At 47.4% G+C, this 16,228-nt stretch overlaps 1 protein-coding gene across 2 annotated transcripts in view; it reads right to left on the bottom strand.

The window, feature by feature from the left end:
- The window catches only part of LOC148020139 (protein GAMETE EXPRESSED 2-like), a 303,365-nt gene that overhangs the window by 230,172 nt on the left and 56,965 nt on the right, over positions 1 to 16,228 (bottom strand). For both annotated transcript variants that reach the window (XM_087700423.1, XM_087700424.1), the window contains exons 10-11: positions 12,628 to 12,945; positions 12,384 to 12,508 (exon numbers count right to left, since the gene is read on the bottom strand). In XM_087700423.1, the coding sequence (XP_087556549.1) occupies positions 12,384 to 12,508; positions 12,628 to 12,945 (443 nt within the window). The remainder of the gene's footprint in view (positions 1 to 12,383; positions 12,509 to 12,627; positions 12,946 to 16,228) is intronic.

Raw genomic sequence — 16,228 nt, forward strand, 5'->3', positions numbered from 1 at the left:
ATAGCCTGGATTGCCCTACACTTGACCTAAGCTGATCAGAGCTAAACCATGTGATCAGAGCAGACATACTAAAGTTAGGTACGGAGAAGACCTGGATCCGACCCCCCTCGCCCCATGGCACGAGGATGGCACACTACCAGACCCACTTCCTCCAGGTATCTGAGGATGGTTTCATCACCCGACCCAATTACATGGACACGCAGCTGCCTCATGGACTACGCACAGCTATTGGTCAGATCCGCACCTCATCCCACCACCTGAGGATTGAGACAGGCAGATGGGAGGGTATACAGACAGAAGAACGCATATGCCCACTATGCGACAGAGAGCCAGAGACAGAGGAACACTACATCTGCCGATGCACTGTATATTACGACATACGAGGTAGATACCACTGTCTGTTTCGAGAGGGTTTTGGACCCCTGAGAAGGTTCATGCAGTATGAGGATCAAAGATGCTTGGGATTTTTCCTCTTGGAGCTCCAGAGGCGCAGAGCAACAATTCTACGGAGTAGGAGGCCCCCACAGCTCGGCTCACATAGACAGAGAGCAGTCACTGACTTTTTCATGGATACACGACAGAGTATGGCAGATACCACTACTACTGCCACACAGCCTACAGGAGTACATCATCATTGGACCTCATCTTCTATAGGTGTCCCTTTGGATAGAGCAGTGGCACTTAGCCGGTCTAGGTGCCCACGTCCACCCGGACGAAGGCCTAGACATCCACACCACAGACAAATTAAAGCCATCATTGAGCGCCACAGGAGACAGATGCCAAGACGCCTTAGCTATGCAGAGATACACTTCCCTAGAGAACAGACATATCATTGATGGAGAGTTTTCCTTTCTCTACTCTCACTTTCAGATCACTGACATGTTTCCCTTTTATGGGACACTATTTCATTTCATTTCCTTTTCAGTCTTATAGGCATGTTTTTCATCTTTTTCTCGTTCTAGATGAGAAACACACCATCATTGTATGTACTGCTTTGGTCTCATAGGCCACATTGGCCTTTTAGAGACGTTAATATACTCTCTCTCTCTCTCTCTCTCTCTCTCTCTTTTTTTTTCGTAAAAGGTAATTGTATTAATTACGAAAAAAATACAAGATTACTGGATTACAAGATACATCATGACACAAAGCCATCATGTGGAGAGGTTTTCTCTTTCTCTCTCTCTCTTTTTTCTGATTACAAGATACACGAGGGCCCTAGGCCAACGTGTGGGGAAGCCCCGTAGTAATGCACTGAAAAGGTTACACCAATCATGGCAACGACCCAGAGGCAATTGCCATATGCCACGGATACAAATCCTCCCGAGGGAGCAAGTCGGAGTGTCGGATGATATCTAGCTGCCAATGCAAGAGCCCTTTAAGCCTGGCAATATGTCGGGGTACATTAGAGGCCGAATCAAAGAGAAAAGCATTGCGCGTGGTCCAAATGTGCCAGCATCCCCAATATCTGAAAAAGTGAAACAAGATCTTCTCATGCAACTGTGGCGGTGCGGGATACTTCGGGCGCACAAAAACCCAGTCGAAAGGAGTTAGCGAAGACCCCACCACCGCGCGCCAAATGTGCGACAAGAGTGACCAGATATTCTTGGCGAGCGGGCAAGAGAGAAAACGATGTCGGGCCGATTCCGCCGGTGTGGTACAGAAGAAACAATTGCCATTCGAGATGCGACGCTTGGCAAGGGCCGAGGCTAGAGGAAGACCACCAATCATCACCCGCCAAAGAAAAACCTTGCATTTGAAAGGTGTCTTATTTAGCCAGCCCTCCATCAGCGTTTTCTGCCACCATGACAGCGATTTCCGCAGTCCCCAAACAGTATTAGCTTTCTCTCCCAGCCACTGGTGATCTTGAACAAGAAGATGATACACCTGATTAGTAGAGGCCTTTTCCAGACTCAGGCGGCCTGCAAGGTCCCAGTCCTGCCAAGGGCGATCCATAGTCAAGGCAGGAAAGGGTTGCCGACCCTGAAGCTCCGACGAAAGCTGCTCCCATAAATCACGGTATCCACGCGGGATCTTGAAGAGTCGCCGAGCAGTCCGAAATGATACGAGGACATTGCGAGTGGCAAGGGTAGCATCCGCAACCGACGTCACACCTAAACGGGCCATGCGATTAAATCTTGGTCTGAGTTGATGTTTATCTTCCCATGAAAGGAGTCTCGATACTGCCAACAATTCCAGCTGAAAGGAGTTAGTCTGCAAGCGGTCCCCTACTGGGTGCCAACGGGCCTTTTGGAGCACCACTTTCCAAGAGCCGACCAAGTGCAGTAACAAAGAGGAAGAGGGACTGGAAACACGAGAGTCAGCATTAAGGACATGCCACCAGGAGGCTTGAAGCCGTGTGTTGCCATGGCGGAGCCCACTGTCCTCAAGAAAATAACGGGCTATGATGGTCCACACACATGGCACGAAAAAGGGACCAACGGAGAGCTAACATATGAGTGTGTGCATCCAAAATAGCTCCTCCACCCATGCGCTTAGGGGTACATGCGTGTGACCATGAAATCCAGGAAATGCCGGCCTGCAGTGAATCCTTCTTCCACAGCATGAAACGGATGGGATGAGTGAGGGCCTTCAAAGTAGTAGGCGTCCATGGCAACAAAGGCAGGAAATACGTTAGCATTGGAAGCATGATTGTCTGGGCCACTTTGAGGCGGACATGGAATGGCCACGCTTGCGACTTCCAATACATAAACTTCGCCGCCAGTTTTTGTGAAATCCACTCCAGCAGGTCTTTTGGGCGTACATCCACCCCCAATGGGTATCCAAGATGCCTGACAATCGAACCAAGGGAAACCACCTGGCCTTGCCAGCCTAAGGACTGTAAATCAGGCTCCGTACAACTGAGAATGGCTGACTTAAGGGCATTGATGCGAAGCCCAGAGGCCTGACCAAAGAGTGTCCAAACATCTAATGCCCTTCGAATGTTGTCCCTGTCCGCCTGCAAAATCATAAAGGTGTCATCAGCCAAAGATTGGCTAACGAAGTGCTGACCCAACGGAAGAGACAGCCCGGCCAGCTGAGCAGAGGCTGCCATGGAGGATAACATTGAAAGGACCGGGTGAGTCGCCAGGGCAAAGAAGAGAGGGCTCAAAGGACAACCCTGTCTGACCGAGCGTGCAAGGCCAAATGGCTCTGTAACTCCACCATTAAGCATAACTCTGGAGGAAGCCTCAGCACTAATGGTGTAGATCAATCGGGACATTCGGGTACCAAAGCCCATAGCCGACATGAGGTCTGCAATGAAAGACCAGTCCACATAATCAAACGCCTTTTCCAAGTCCAACGGGCGGATTCCATAGTAGTGGTGCAAAAGAAACAGGTGCCATTGGAGATTCGTCGCTTGGAAAGAGCCGAGGCAAGCGGAAGACCCCCAATCATCACTCTCCAAAGAAAGACTTTATATTTAAAGGGTGTCTTGTTCAACCAGCCGTCCATCACAGTTGCCCTCCACCATGACCGGGATTTACGCAGTCCCCATAAAGCATTCGCTTTAGGAAGTAGCCATTGATGATCTTTAATCAGAAGATGATACACTTGGTTCGCAGAAGCTTTGCTTAAATTCAGCCGGCCTTGTAGGTCCCAATCCTGCCAGGGATGATCCGAAGCAAGAGCAGGAAAGGGTTGTCTGCTCTGGAGCACCGTCAAAAGCTGTTCCCATAAAGGCCTATATCCACGAGGGATCCTGAAAAGCCTCCTAGCTGTACGAAACGATATAAGCACATTGCGACTGGCAAGGGTGGCATCCGCAACCGACGACAAGCCCAAACGTGCCATCCGTTTGAATTGTGGTCTAAGCTCATGTTTACCTTCCCACGAAAGTAAACGCGAGACTGCCAATAATTCCAATTGAAAAGAGTTAGTAGCCACGCGATCCTCCGTTGGATGCCACTGAGCCTTTTGAAGGACGTGTTTCCAGGAACATACCAAATGAGTAAGCAGCAATGAAGAAGAACTGGAGAACCGCGAATCAGCGTTAAGAACATTCCACCAAGAACTCCGGATTTGGGTATTGCCATGCAGAAGCCCATGGCCCTCAAGGAAATAACGGGCTATAGTGACCCACGGATGATGATCCGAGCACATGGCGCGGAAAAGAGACCAACGAAGTGCCTGCATGTGAGTTTGGGCATCTAAAATAGCTCCGCCACCCATGCGTTTGGGGGTGCACACATGCGACCACGAGATCCAGGAAATACCTGCATGCAATGAGTCCTTCTTCCATAGCATGAAGCGAATAGACTGAGTAAGAGCATTCAGAGTCGTAGTAGTCCAGGGCAACAATGGCAAGAAATATGTGAGCATGGGCAACATAATTATCTGGGCTACTTTGAGGCGAACATGGAAGGGCCAGGCCTGAGACTTCCAATACATAAACTTAGCCACCATTTTCTGAGAAATCCACTGCAGAAGCTGTTTTGGGGGAACATCAACACCCAAAGGGTATCCAAGATGCCGGACAATGGAGCCACGAGGAACGACCAGACCCTGCCAGTCCAAGGACTGCAAATCCGACTCCGTGCAGCTTAGAATGGCTGATTTGAGCGCATTGATACGAAGGCCTGACGCCTGACCAAAGAGACCCCAAACATCCAAGGCTTTTCGAAGGTTATCCTTGTCCGCACGCAAAATCATAAAGGTATCATCCGCCACGGATTGGCTAATGAAGTGCTGTCCTGTGGGAAGTGACAGTCCAGCCAACTGAGAAGAGGCGGCCATATGTGATAACATGGAAAGAACTGGATGTGTCGCAAGGGCAAAGAATAAAGGGCTCAAAGGGCACCCCTGTCTGACAGAACGGGTGAGGAGAAAGGGCTCAGTAACACCTCCGTTCAGCATGACTCGCGACGACGCCTCAGCACTAATGGTGTAGATTAGGCGAGACATCCAAGCACCAAAGCCCATAGCAGACATAAGTTCAGCAACGAAAGACCAGTCCAGATAGTCAAAAGCCTTTTCCAGGTCCAGTTGAATCAGTACTACCTCCTGATTAGAATGCCTGGCATAATCAATGGCCAATTGGGCATTCAAAACATTGTGTAGAATATTTCGGCCCTTAATGAAACCATACTGGAGAGGGTGCACAAGGGCCGGGAGATGCTTATGGAGCCGATTCGCCATTACTTTGGAAAAGATTTTGTACATTGAACCCATCAAAGAAATTGGGCGCCACTGCATCAACTTAGATGGCGAAGGAACTTTGGGAAGCAGTTTAATAAGCCCTTGTTTCCATGAGGGAGGCATGATTCCCGTTTCCCACACCTGCTGAAACAACGCCTGCAATAGTTTCGCCAGTTGGGTAGCGAAAGCTTCAAAGAACTCATTGGTGAGACCATCCCAACCCGGACTTTTATCTTTGGGCAAGTGTAACAAGACGTCCATAACCTCTGCCTCACCAATATCTGACTCCATAGTAGCTTGCATGTCCTGCGGAAGCTGATTGCGGACCAGGTCATAAAAAACCGAACGGGCCTGAGTAGTTTGGGCTGAAGGTGGAGAAGCAGAACCGAGAAGGTCACGGAAATAATTCCTGCACATATGCACAATAGTCTGTGGATCCAGGATAAGGTGGCCTTCTGCATCCTTGAGTCTTGTCATATTCTCTCGAGCAGGAGAGGCGTGGAGAGCCCGAAAGAACTTATGGGTCTGACAGGCACTATCTTGCAAAGTCTCTGTCAGATGTTGCAATTTGGCCTGTTGATACGATTTTAACTGGAATTCTTTAATAAGATCGGCCACCCGCATTGCCAGGGCAAGCAGAAATGCATCATCCGGAGTGTCCACCAGCAGGGAGCGAACCAAAACCAGCAGGTCCTCCGCTGCCTGTCTACGGCGCCGACAAAGAGAGGCATGATAGATCCCATACTGCCGAGCAACCCGCTGCACATTAGAGAGCAATCTTTCAAATGACGCAGTGCCCTGAGAGGAACAGTCCAAGAAGAATCTGTCAAGCAATTGCTGCATATAGCCCTGAAAAATTGCATGCTTCAAGTAGGACGAGTTGAAACGCAAAGGGAGTCTCTCCAGAAATTGCTTGAAAGGTGCAATGGGTTGTGCAAGCAACTCGAACTGCAGAGGGAAATGGTCCGACAAGACATATTGCTGCAACACTTTTATTTCGAGCATCTCAGGCAGAAAATCATCATTCTGCATGATATATATACGGTCCAACCGCGACCATGTTGTTGCATACTGGGTCGAATGGAAAGTAAACCCGGGAGAAGACGGGTGTAGCCAGGACCAGAGATCTTGCTTAAGAACAGCAAGAGCCAATTCATGCCACATACGACTTTCCGGCGCATCCATTACCGAGTGCTCCGATGTGGACTGGGAGGAATCAACACACATATTGAAATCCCCCATGAAGAAGCCCCGTCTGCCAAGTGACAAGGAGGTCTGCAAAGTCTGCCAAAGCTCCCGGCGGGATAACGAATCATTCGGGGCATAGAGGCCAAGTAACCATAAGATTTCCCCTTCGAATAAAATTTCAATCACCAAAAAGCGGCCATGAACATCATTTTTAATGAGAACAGGCTGATATTTGGCATGTACAATCATGAGCACACCCGAATAATGCATGGCCTGTGTTCCTGCATAGAACAAACGAAAGCCATGGCAATCCACAACTTTTCCGGCTTCACCATGACTTTTGTGCTCAACAGCGCAGAGGACATCCCACTGATTCTCATACAATGCAGTCCACATGGCATGTTGTTTGTGTCGAGAACAAATTCCTCGCACATTCCACGTGGCTATTTTCATGTGTAGGCAAAACACAATTAGGTACGAGGCACAGCTTGCCTCGATTTGACTTTGTCGGCGAGAATGTCCAGGACTCCCTCATCCAAGAAATCTGCCAACACTGCAAAAGAGTTCTGAGGACCAGATTTGGAAGTAGACGGCATATCTGCTTGCTTGGGGTTGGAGCGTGGATAACGACGGTCCCACGGGGTAATGACGTTGCCTCTGGTATCAAAAGCCAGCTTTGTAGGTGGACCCTTTAGACGATCCGAATACATTTTCCTGGCGGGCTGAGGACGGGGGGCTGAGGAAACCATAGCAGGAGCAGAGCGCTCGGAAGACAACATTTCCTTCCGGCGCATATATGTACGCATGGAATCTTGTGAGGTAGTAGGCACAGTACTGTCCATGCCAGCAACAATCATGTTGCCTTTTCTTGCACGTACTTCAACCCAATCAGTGGCACGGGAATCCGGACCCGAAACCTGTTGTTTACCTTTGGCCAAAACTTGGGGCGGGTGGATAGTATCCAGCGACGGAGCATCACACACCATATCTTCCATGGGCGGAGCAACATGGCCCGCATCTGAAATGTGTTGCTGCTCTGGGCATTCGGCCATAAAGTGCCCCAATTGTCCACAGGAAAAGCAATGGCCTGCAAAATTGCCCCATTTCAAACGAAAGTGTAACGGATGCATGCCAGAGCAATTGAGGCGTAACCAAGCAGGCCGTTTCCGTGCAGTATCCCATAACATGCACAAGCGGTTGCGATTCACAGCTCTGAGACTGGGAGGGACCAGAACCGTGCCCACAGCGGCCATAGCATCCTTCAATAGCGGCCAATAAACAGCCGGACAATTTTCCACTTCTACCCACACAGGGCATTCACGTTGCAGGAGGCGCTGAAAATCTGCCATCGGACGCCATGGAACCACATGAACCAACCGACGATCAAAAAACAAAGGCAATTTAGACAGGAGAGCAGCACGGTGCGTCTCAGTTTTCAAGAGGACCTCAAAAAAACCTCGGGACCCAACAAAAATCTCTTCAACACATTCTCCTTGTAGCAGACTCTGCAGCCATTGGCGAATACGGGAAAGCAACGGGATTCGACCAGTGAAGAAGAGTATCACCGCGTGATCATAGAACACCGAAAAGGAGCGTAGGACAGTTTTTGGGTCGACGGTAGCTTCCAGAACATCATCAGGTGCGGAGTCAGAAAAGGCTTCCTGATTGTGTTGAACATATTCGCCAAGCAGAGTGTTGGCAAATTCCAGCAGATGCTCCCAATCCATCTCCTGAGAGTCTACAGAATCCGAAGCAACCTGCACATAGGAACGATCCTGAATAACACCTATTTCTTCCGAGGTATGCTTGGTACGTTTACCCGCAGGCTGGAGGTCAGGACCCGGGGGGATCTCTTCAGTGCACGAAACCATATCCTCCGGTTCCTCAGCATCAGAATCCGGGCCAAGTGCTGCCACCGTTTGGTCTATGAAATCCAGATCCAAACCAGCCATCTTGTATGACGAGCTGATCGCGAAGGAGGACTGACGCACAGGGCAGATGACTATCGGCTGAGTTAGAAAACGGCACCCCGGTAAGCCTGTTTCGCACACGGCAGAGGACGACCCTCAGGACGTCACACGATCAGGTTGCAGGCGTTAAAAGTCGGGGGCGACCACCACGGTGGCTGACTGGCGAGGGCAGCATCCGACAGGCGAGGGGGGCGACCGACAGGCGAGGGCGGACAGCAGGCGTGGGCAGAAGCCCTGACGCACAAGGCGAACGGGCGTGAATCAGGCGCAGAGCCCGCAGTGCACGCGGGCGACAGCAGGGCTGGAGGTGCAGCTGACGGGTCACGATGCAGGCGGCGAGCCTGTGGCAGACGTCACACGGGCGGGTACAGGCGAGCCTGTAGCAGACGTCACGCGAACGGGTACAGGCGAGCCTGTGGCAGACGACACGCGGGCGGGTCGCCAGATGCAGGCGGCGAGTCTGTGGCACGATATGCAGGCGACAGGGCGGGACGGAAGGCTTGATGAAGCAGAGCGACGCGCAGGGGTGAGACGACCGAGGCGCAGGGCCACGTGGCGGAAGGCGACGGAAGCGCAGTCGGCGAAGGTCAGACCCAACAGGTCGAGCAGGACGGAGCAACGTCAGGGGCCCTTGGCGATAGGTCAACACGGCGGCAGCAGGGCACGACGCACAGACTCTCTCTCTCTCTCTCTCTCTCTCTCTCTCTCTCTCTCTCTCTCTCTCTCTCTCTCTCTCTCTCTCTCTCTCTCTCTCTCTCTCTCTCTCTCTCTCTCTCTCTCTCTCTCTCTCTCTCTCTCTCTCTCTCTCTCTCTCTCTCTCTCTCTCTCTCTCTCTCTCTCTCTCTCTCTCTCTCTCTCTCTCTCTCTCTCTCTCTCTCTCTCTCTCTCTCTCTCTCTCTCTCTCTCTCTCTCTCTCTCTCTCTCTCTCTCTCTCTCTCTCTCTCTCTCTCTCTCTCTCTCTCTCTCTCTCTCTCTCTCTCTCTCTCTCTCTCTCTCTCTCTCACGTATCCTTGGCATTTGGTCATGGATACCAACAAGGTTGTGTAATGGTTTGTAGCTACCTACCTAACCTCTTGAAGGCCATGTGCTATCAATCCATCATCTCTCCTAAGTCTCTACACTCCATGTCTAGTTTGTCTTGGTCTCACAATGTGAAAAAGTCTCTATTACCTCTATCTTCAGCCTAAATCCAAAAGGATGCCCTCAAATGAAATTTTACTCCGATTTGGCTTCCTTCTTTGCATCTCTTCTTGGTCTTAGCAAGATGCATCCTCTCAATCAACCACTTGTATCTTGGACATCTCTCCTCGTCCCTCTACAATACAGCCAATAATGCTCTAGTTGTCCTCTCTCTCTAGAAGGCCTTATCTCCTCTTCACCGCCTCCTCTCTGAAGAAAGCCTCTAATGATTCTATAATCCTTCCCCTGCTATCCTCTAGAGCACCCACATATTGAAGTCTACACACCTACTATCCAATGATCAACCTAGGGTAGTGTCTGATTGAGGGTAGTCCAAAAATGTCACCTCTCTCTCTGGCCATTTAAGGCATAGATGGTCAATAACCTAGTAAGTGCATTATCCACTCTCATGAAGATCCATAAAGTTTTTCCTAGGACCAAGATGCCCCAACTGCGTACTTCTTAATTCCACTAATCTCCAACACAAATACATACTCCTTCACGAATCTGTCTCCCACAATTGTGGCCCAAAAAGTGTAGCTCTATCCTGGCAAAAGCCTCTTACAGCATCAAGATATCGTCTATGCTGAGAGGTGATACCCATGTACCATGAGAAGTAAGGCTTTGGATCGTTCCGGATAGCCAGCCTCCAAAGCCTTGTACATTTCATGGGAGGATCCTCATGGGGAGTTTTTGAGTCTCTAGTCATGCCATGGCTCTCAACAACCCATGTCTATCTAAACTATCTCTTGAAGTAAACCTTATCAAACTATCTTTGCTACCTTGTGCAGAGAAAAAAGAGGGCGGGAGGGAAGGGATCCTAAAAGTCTGATGAATAATGTAGCTCATCCATCTCTTGCTCTCAAAATGTATTTTTTACCTCATAAGCAGCGAACACCCCTCCCGCCTAGTGGGTAGTAGGGACCTTTGAAGATGTATTGAAGGTAGTATCTAGGCTGAATCCTTGGGTGTGTGTAGGGATCAAAGAAATGGGTTTGTTAGCAAATGGGGTACCTGCAGGGGCTAGAGTCACAAGCATAGCGAAATTGAGTTGCATATCAGACTCACTAACCCACGGGGCTATGGCGTCATCACTAGTAGGGGTGAGTGTAAGGTCACTAACTGAGCAATGCCTGTTGGAGCCACTGCAAGGGTGCCTATGCTGCTACATCTACCTTGTAGTAGGACTAAGGTCTCTCACTACTTTCCATTGGACCTCTATATGCCTCTGCCACTTCTCACAACCTCAACTTTCCCTCTCTCAGTATCTTGTTGTGCAGTATATTGTTTACTTCTTTCATCTTTGGCGTGGTCTCCTCATCTATCTGGCATTATGTTGCCTTTGGCATGCTCTCTCGTACAAGTTTGTGTTCTACCACCTCATTGTTTTTCAAGACACGAGATTCTAATACTTTCTTCCTTTTCCAGAAGCACATGGTCTGGCACTATAGACCTCTCAACTTATTATTCATTCAGGCTTTGCAATAGACTTCCCCTTGTTACATATTTTTTGATATGGAAGTACCTTACGAGGCTGCTTTCTAATTTGCATTTTGCCTTGGGATATCTGTTCCAAGGAATCTTATTAATAGAATTTTGTCTCATCTCTTAGAAAAAAAGAATTCGATCACAATCTGCTGCAAGCTGCTCAAGCATCCTGCAGGCGAATCATTACCCAAGAAAACTTGAGTAGGAAACTGGCTGAATAAGAAATCTTGTGTGTACGGACCGGATCCTAATTAATCAATCAAGCCATAGGGATAATGATGCAAACTGACAGGCATCAAATGGGCCCTCTAAGACCACACGAGCAAAGGTCCTATCCCTCTAGATGAGATGGCCAAAAGCACTATCAATTTTGGACGGGAAGGAGGTGAAGTAACTCAACAAGGCCAAGGAAAAAGATGGTGATGGTAGTGCCATCCAAGTTCTGCCTCCATCTACTCTAGTGAGCAGAACGATACCTTGAAGCACCCTTAACCAAGGTTAGCACTCCAGTAACCCTGGTTGGGCTGCCAGTAACAGCTACTTGGATGGAAGCTTTTAGGATGGGAAGAGGAGGGCAATCTCCAACCAATTGGCAGGCCAAAGATGATGCCTTGAGGGCCATCATTTTGTCCCAAAGACCATGCTGTGTGCCTAGAGCAAAGCGGATAGACAAGCAAACATCAATGAAGGATGCACAGGGCTGCACTACAGTCCCTGGTGACAGATGAATATTGGCTGCTACCCTTGCAAGCCTTGCTCGCTCCTTCAGTTTGATGGACTGTCGTTTTTTGGCCTATGCGCATGTCCGAGTCCTGCTGGGCTGAATCCAGTGCCTGTGTGGAAGAGAAGATTGAAGAGGTCGAAAAGAAGAGGCTTGGGCAAGGAAGTGAAGGAAAGCAGCCATCATGGCAGAGGAAGCCAAGGCTTCCAACAAGGAACAGTCTGCCATTGGGGAGCTTCGACAGAAGAGAGATGCTGGTTGGGAATGCTGGGGCTGAAGGCAGCTGAGGAAGGACAGACAGATGGGGCAGCAGGTTGGGTAGGCAGCTGGATGGGAGCTGAACAGAGCTGACCTGGTTAAGGAGCTAGGCAGTGGGAGTAGACAGCAGGGTGGTGCTTTCTGGAGAGTGCAGATGGAAGCAGGCGGCACAGCACCAGGCAGAGTGGCAGGGGAGGGCATTGAAGGAGCATCTGGGCAGTGGAAGAAGGCAAGCAGGACAGCAAGTGGATGGTGGCAAGAGAGCACGCAGGGCAGCAGAGCGCAGCAGAGCGCAGCAGAGAAGAGCGGCCCTGGGCAACCACATCAGGGTTTAGGCAACAAGGCTGGCAAAACCCTTTCTTGAGCTGCTGGCTACTTTAGCTTAGACAGAATTGAACCCATCTCTAATGCAAAACTTAATAATATGAAATGACTTTGCCAACCTTTACAACCGCATGGATATAGCCTGGCCTTAGACCAAAATAGTCATTAGCTAATGCATCAATTGTTACAGGTGTCCCCTCCCACGTCCAAACTACATCATCCATGGGATGAGGAAAATAGCCATCTGCAGAAGCATCCACAAATAGGTAAATCTCTGTATGCTGCTCATTTCACTTGAAGTGATACCAACTCAATCTTAAGACACTAAAGTAGACAACTGGGAAATGTTACAGCATTACTCACATGAATGCATATATGCCTTCAGTGGAAAACCTGGCAATGGAATAGTTCCAAAATATGCAGTGATAGTCACAGGTGTAACATCAAAAGCTCGATATATGCTTGTGTATGTCCCTGTTGACACCTCTTGGAATGGACCCAACACAACTGGTGTTACTTGTGGCCCCTCAAAAGTCAAATTTAGCATTTTCTCATAGCCCGGTACTAGGTTCTTGTACTGATCCCTTAGCTCAATAGTCACAGCATGAGGTACTGTTATTAATGGCTCGAAAACATATCCATCAGTGGGAACAATTGTTGTTGCTTCAAGAGTCAAATTTCCTGTCACAAACTTGATTAAATTAGCTTAAATCAAAAAAGTGTGTTGCTAGTGTGAGAGTGGAGAGAGATTTTGAATTTGACCAAATTGTTTGCTTCTTTCAAACGCCACACTGGTCCAATTCATTTTTTGAGTGGTCCATCCATTTTTCAATTTATAAGCTGGAAAGAAAGAGCAAGAGGAAGTACAGGGATGCAAAATAATGCACAATGCGGAATGACTTAAGCTGCAGTCTTTGGATTATTTTCTCTCCACACTGTGGGTTGTGAGAGTTTGGATCATCCAAAAACTTCAAACACCTGCAGGAAAATGGAGCATATCTCAGATTAAGAATGAGGTTTTCTCCAATCCAGCTTCATAAATCAACCATAACATCGTGTAAATGTGCCCCTTCGTAAGCAGCTTAATATCTTTCGTGCTTGTTTTGTCTTGGGCTATGCTTTCTGAAGGACCTGATAAGAAGAAGTAGAGGAAGCAGTGAAAACTTGATAAGTGGCATTCGAAAATGCACCACGACAAGCTTCACCAATAAGGCTTTACTCTAACAATGTGTGTCTATAATCCCCAAACCACCTTTGGATCTAGGTCAAATTATGATGTCTCAAGCCACCTTCACCCTCATTGGGCTCCCATTGCCTCCTCACAAAATAAAGTTTGTGATGCCACTTCACCTAGCCAATGCCTAGAGAAGGCCCAATAAAAGTGGTCTACCACATGGTTGCTAGAAGGACCCAATTATCCATTACAACCATCCCTACAAGGGATAGCCTTGCAGTGCTAGTTGCTCCTCTTAAGTGATGTAGATCTCCACATGGCATCCAAGATCCCTCACTCAAATTCCATGAGGATGCTAAGTGAAATCTTGGTGAGGTTTCCAATCCAACTACCAAGTGTCACACCCAAAACTCCATAATACTTGTGTCAATTGATGAGAGCAACTACCATTCATATGAAATCCTTAAGTTGTTCTCATCCCCCATCTACATACACCAATGTTTCACATTCAAACTTCACTTCCAAGAGCTCATCAAACTTTGACATCCAAGACACCTCACTCGAGTTCCATGAGAAGCTAAGTGAAATCTTGATGAGTTCTGCAATCCAACACACCCAAAAATCCATAGTTGTGCCAATTGATGAAAGCACCTAAAGCTTTAGTGAACATATTATCCATCACTGATACAATATCCCTTAACTTCCTCTCGTCCCCCTCTATGTCCATCATTGTGTCACCTTTAAACTTCGCATCCAGGAACTCATGAAACTTCGGAATAGGAAGCTTGATCTCCTTTATACCTTTGGACCCTCATATTAGGTAAGAACTCATGGCCTCTACTACAAAAAGGAAAAGAAAGCGAGAGGGAAGCCTTGTGTCACTTATATCTAGATATTGAATCTCTCTTCTCTAGTTCCATTGACTAGAACAATGCCTTCTCAAAGGGAAGAAGTAACACTATTTAGTCATGGTCCCTCTATATGAAGTTGAGAAGTAACATCTCTATGCAACATGATCCAGGGACACAAACCTCATGTGAAAAAATCGATGCCATGAGAGAAGGAAAGGTATTGCTAGTAGGAAGAATCCAATAAGATAGCACATGTAAGTTTTCATTGTGAAGTCCATTGAAGGTTCCCCATTGTGTAGTCTGCATGAGAAAGAGAGGTACTTCTAGTAGGAGACTCCCAAGGAATTAGCAGACGTGGCATTTCAAGTTTCCTTTCAGAATGTCACTATTGTGAAGGGTTGACTGCAAAAATTGAGTCGTCAGGGGACATACAAATGATGCAAGGCATGTAAGCACTTACTACATAGAGGATCACACACAAGCTAATAAATTTGTCACGTTCATGAAGACTATAATCATCTCCATGCAGTTGTCTTTAGGACTTCCTTATAGTCCCCCCATACCTAGCTAAGGCCACTGTTTAGATCAAAGAACTGTTTAAACCCCTCCACCTTGTATCTGCAACTCTCACACTAGAATTTCATGCAACCAACCATCAAAGTACTAGTCATACTCCACATACAAACAAACTGGAGATGACATGAAGCAAGAACTCACAGATAAAGAAAGGAAATTGAGTGAGAAGGTGATTTCACAAGACTGCAATATGATGTAGATCCCTCCACACAGGAAACTCAAGAATAAACACACATGGAATATATCTCAGACTGATCAGAAATCCTCCTTTCGAAAAAGCATCCATTTCATCTACTCATAGCTCTTGCAACTCTCTGATATTAATTTTGCACCATCAATTAAAGCCTTTCATCATGATGATCTGGCTAGATACAAGGATTGGGTAGTTGAGAATGAAGATCTCCTCTTCTACGCAAAAGTACAAGAATGATGCAGGCTCTCCAATCCCTTAATGGATCTCAGCTTCTCCTTCTTATTTAATTCCCTTGCATGGCACTTCCCTTCTCCCTTCTTGATCTTATCACTACAGCTTCTGCCTACTTTACCTAGCCTATCTTTAGATTCATATGCACTTAGCTCAGTTTGCATAGCTACCCTACAACCACTAAGTTTTAATTGAACTCCCACACTATACATATTTTAGATACTAGATAATTATTTGAAAAGCAAGGTTTGGTACTTTGGCTATAAACCATCCATGCTATCGGACTTGAGTCTTAACTCCTATGATGAGGTTCTATAGGGATGTGTTTCTGCTCCCATCATCTACCAATCTCCTAAGTTTAGTGTTGATGCTCAAACAAACATGCAGTCCAATTAAGTAAGAAGCTCCTAGAAAAGTAAGGTTTGAGTCTTAATCCATTTACTCTATGCTTGAGCTGCTTCTCCTACAGAAATGACAGAAACATATAAGGCATTCTGTTCCCATAGCCATCACTTTGCATCCCTCACAATACTAAACATGTCACTTTTTGTAGTTACCCAATCTTATATTGACTGATGTAGGTCTAGATACCTGCATCCCTATCTTTTCTGTTCATAATGCATACTTTGTGCACCATCTATGTAGGCATATAAAACAAGCTAATCTCTAGAACCATGTCCAAACTACAACAAGGTCCATAATTTGCCTCACTTTTACTATCATTAATACCTTGTCGTCCATAGCTGTCCTCGTAACTTTGTTGCTAACACACCTTGTCCATTGTCTCCTTAATCATTACATCAAAGCAAGTATCTATCCTAATCTAGTCATGCTTGCCTTTTGGAATGCTCTTGTAAACATTGACCCAAAAAATAATCTTGTTGACTGATAGCTCTCCTAGATATCCTCTGTCTTGTCCTTAGTTCAGCTCCATGTAAG

This window comes from Lygodium microphyllum, chromosome 19, assembly GCF_053477565.2.
Source record: "Lygodium microphyllum isolate KBCC chromosome 19, Lygodium_microphyllum_v1.1.10, whole genome shotgun sequence".
NCBI classification, from domain to species: domain Eukaryota; kingdom Viridiplantae; phylum Streptophyta; class Polypodiopsida; order Schizaeales; family Lygodiaceae; genus Lygodium; species Lygodium microphyllum.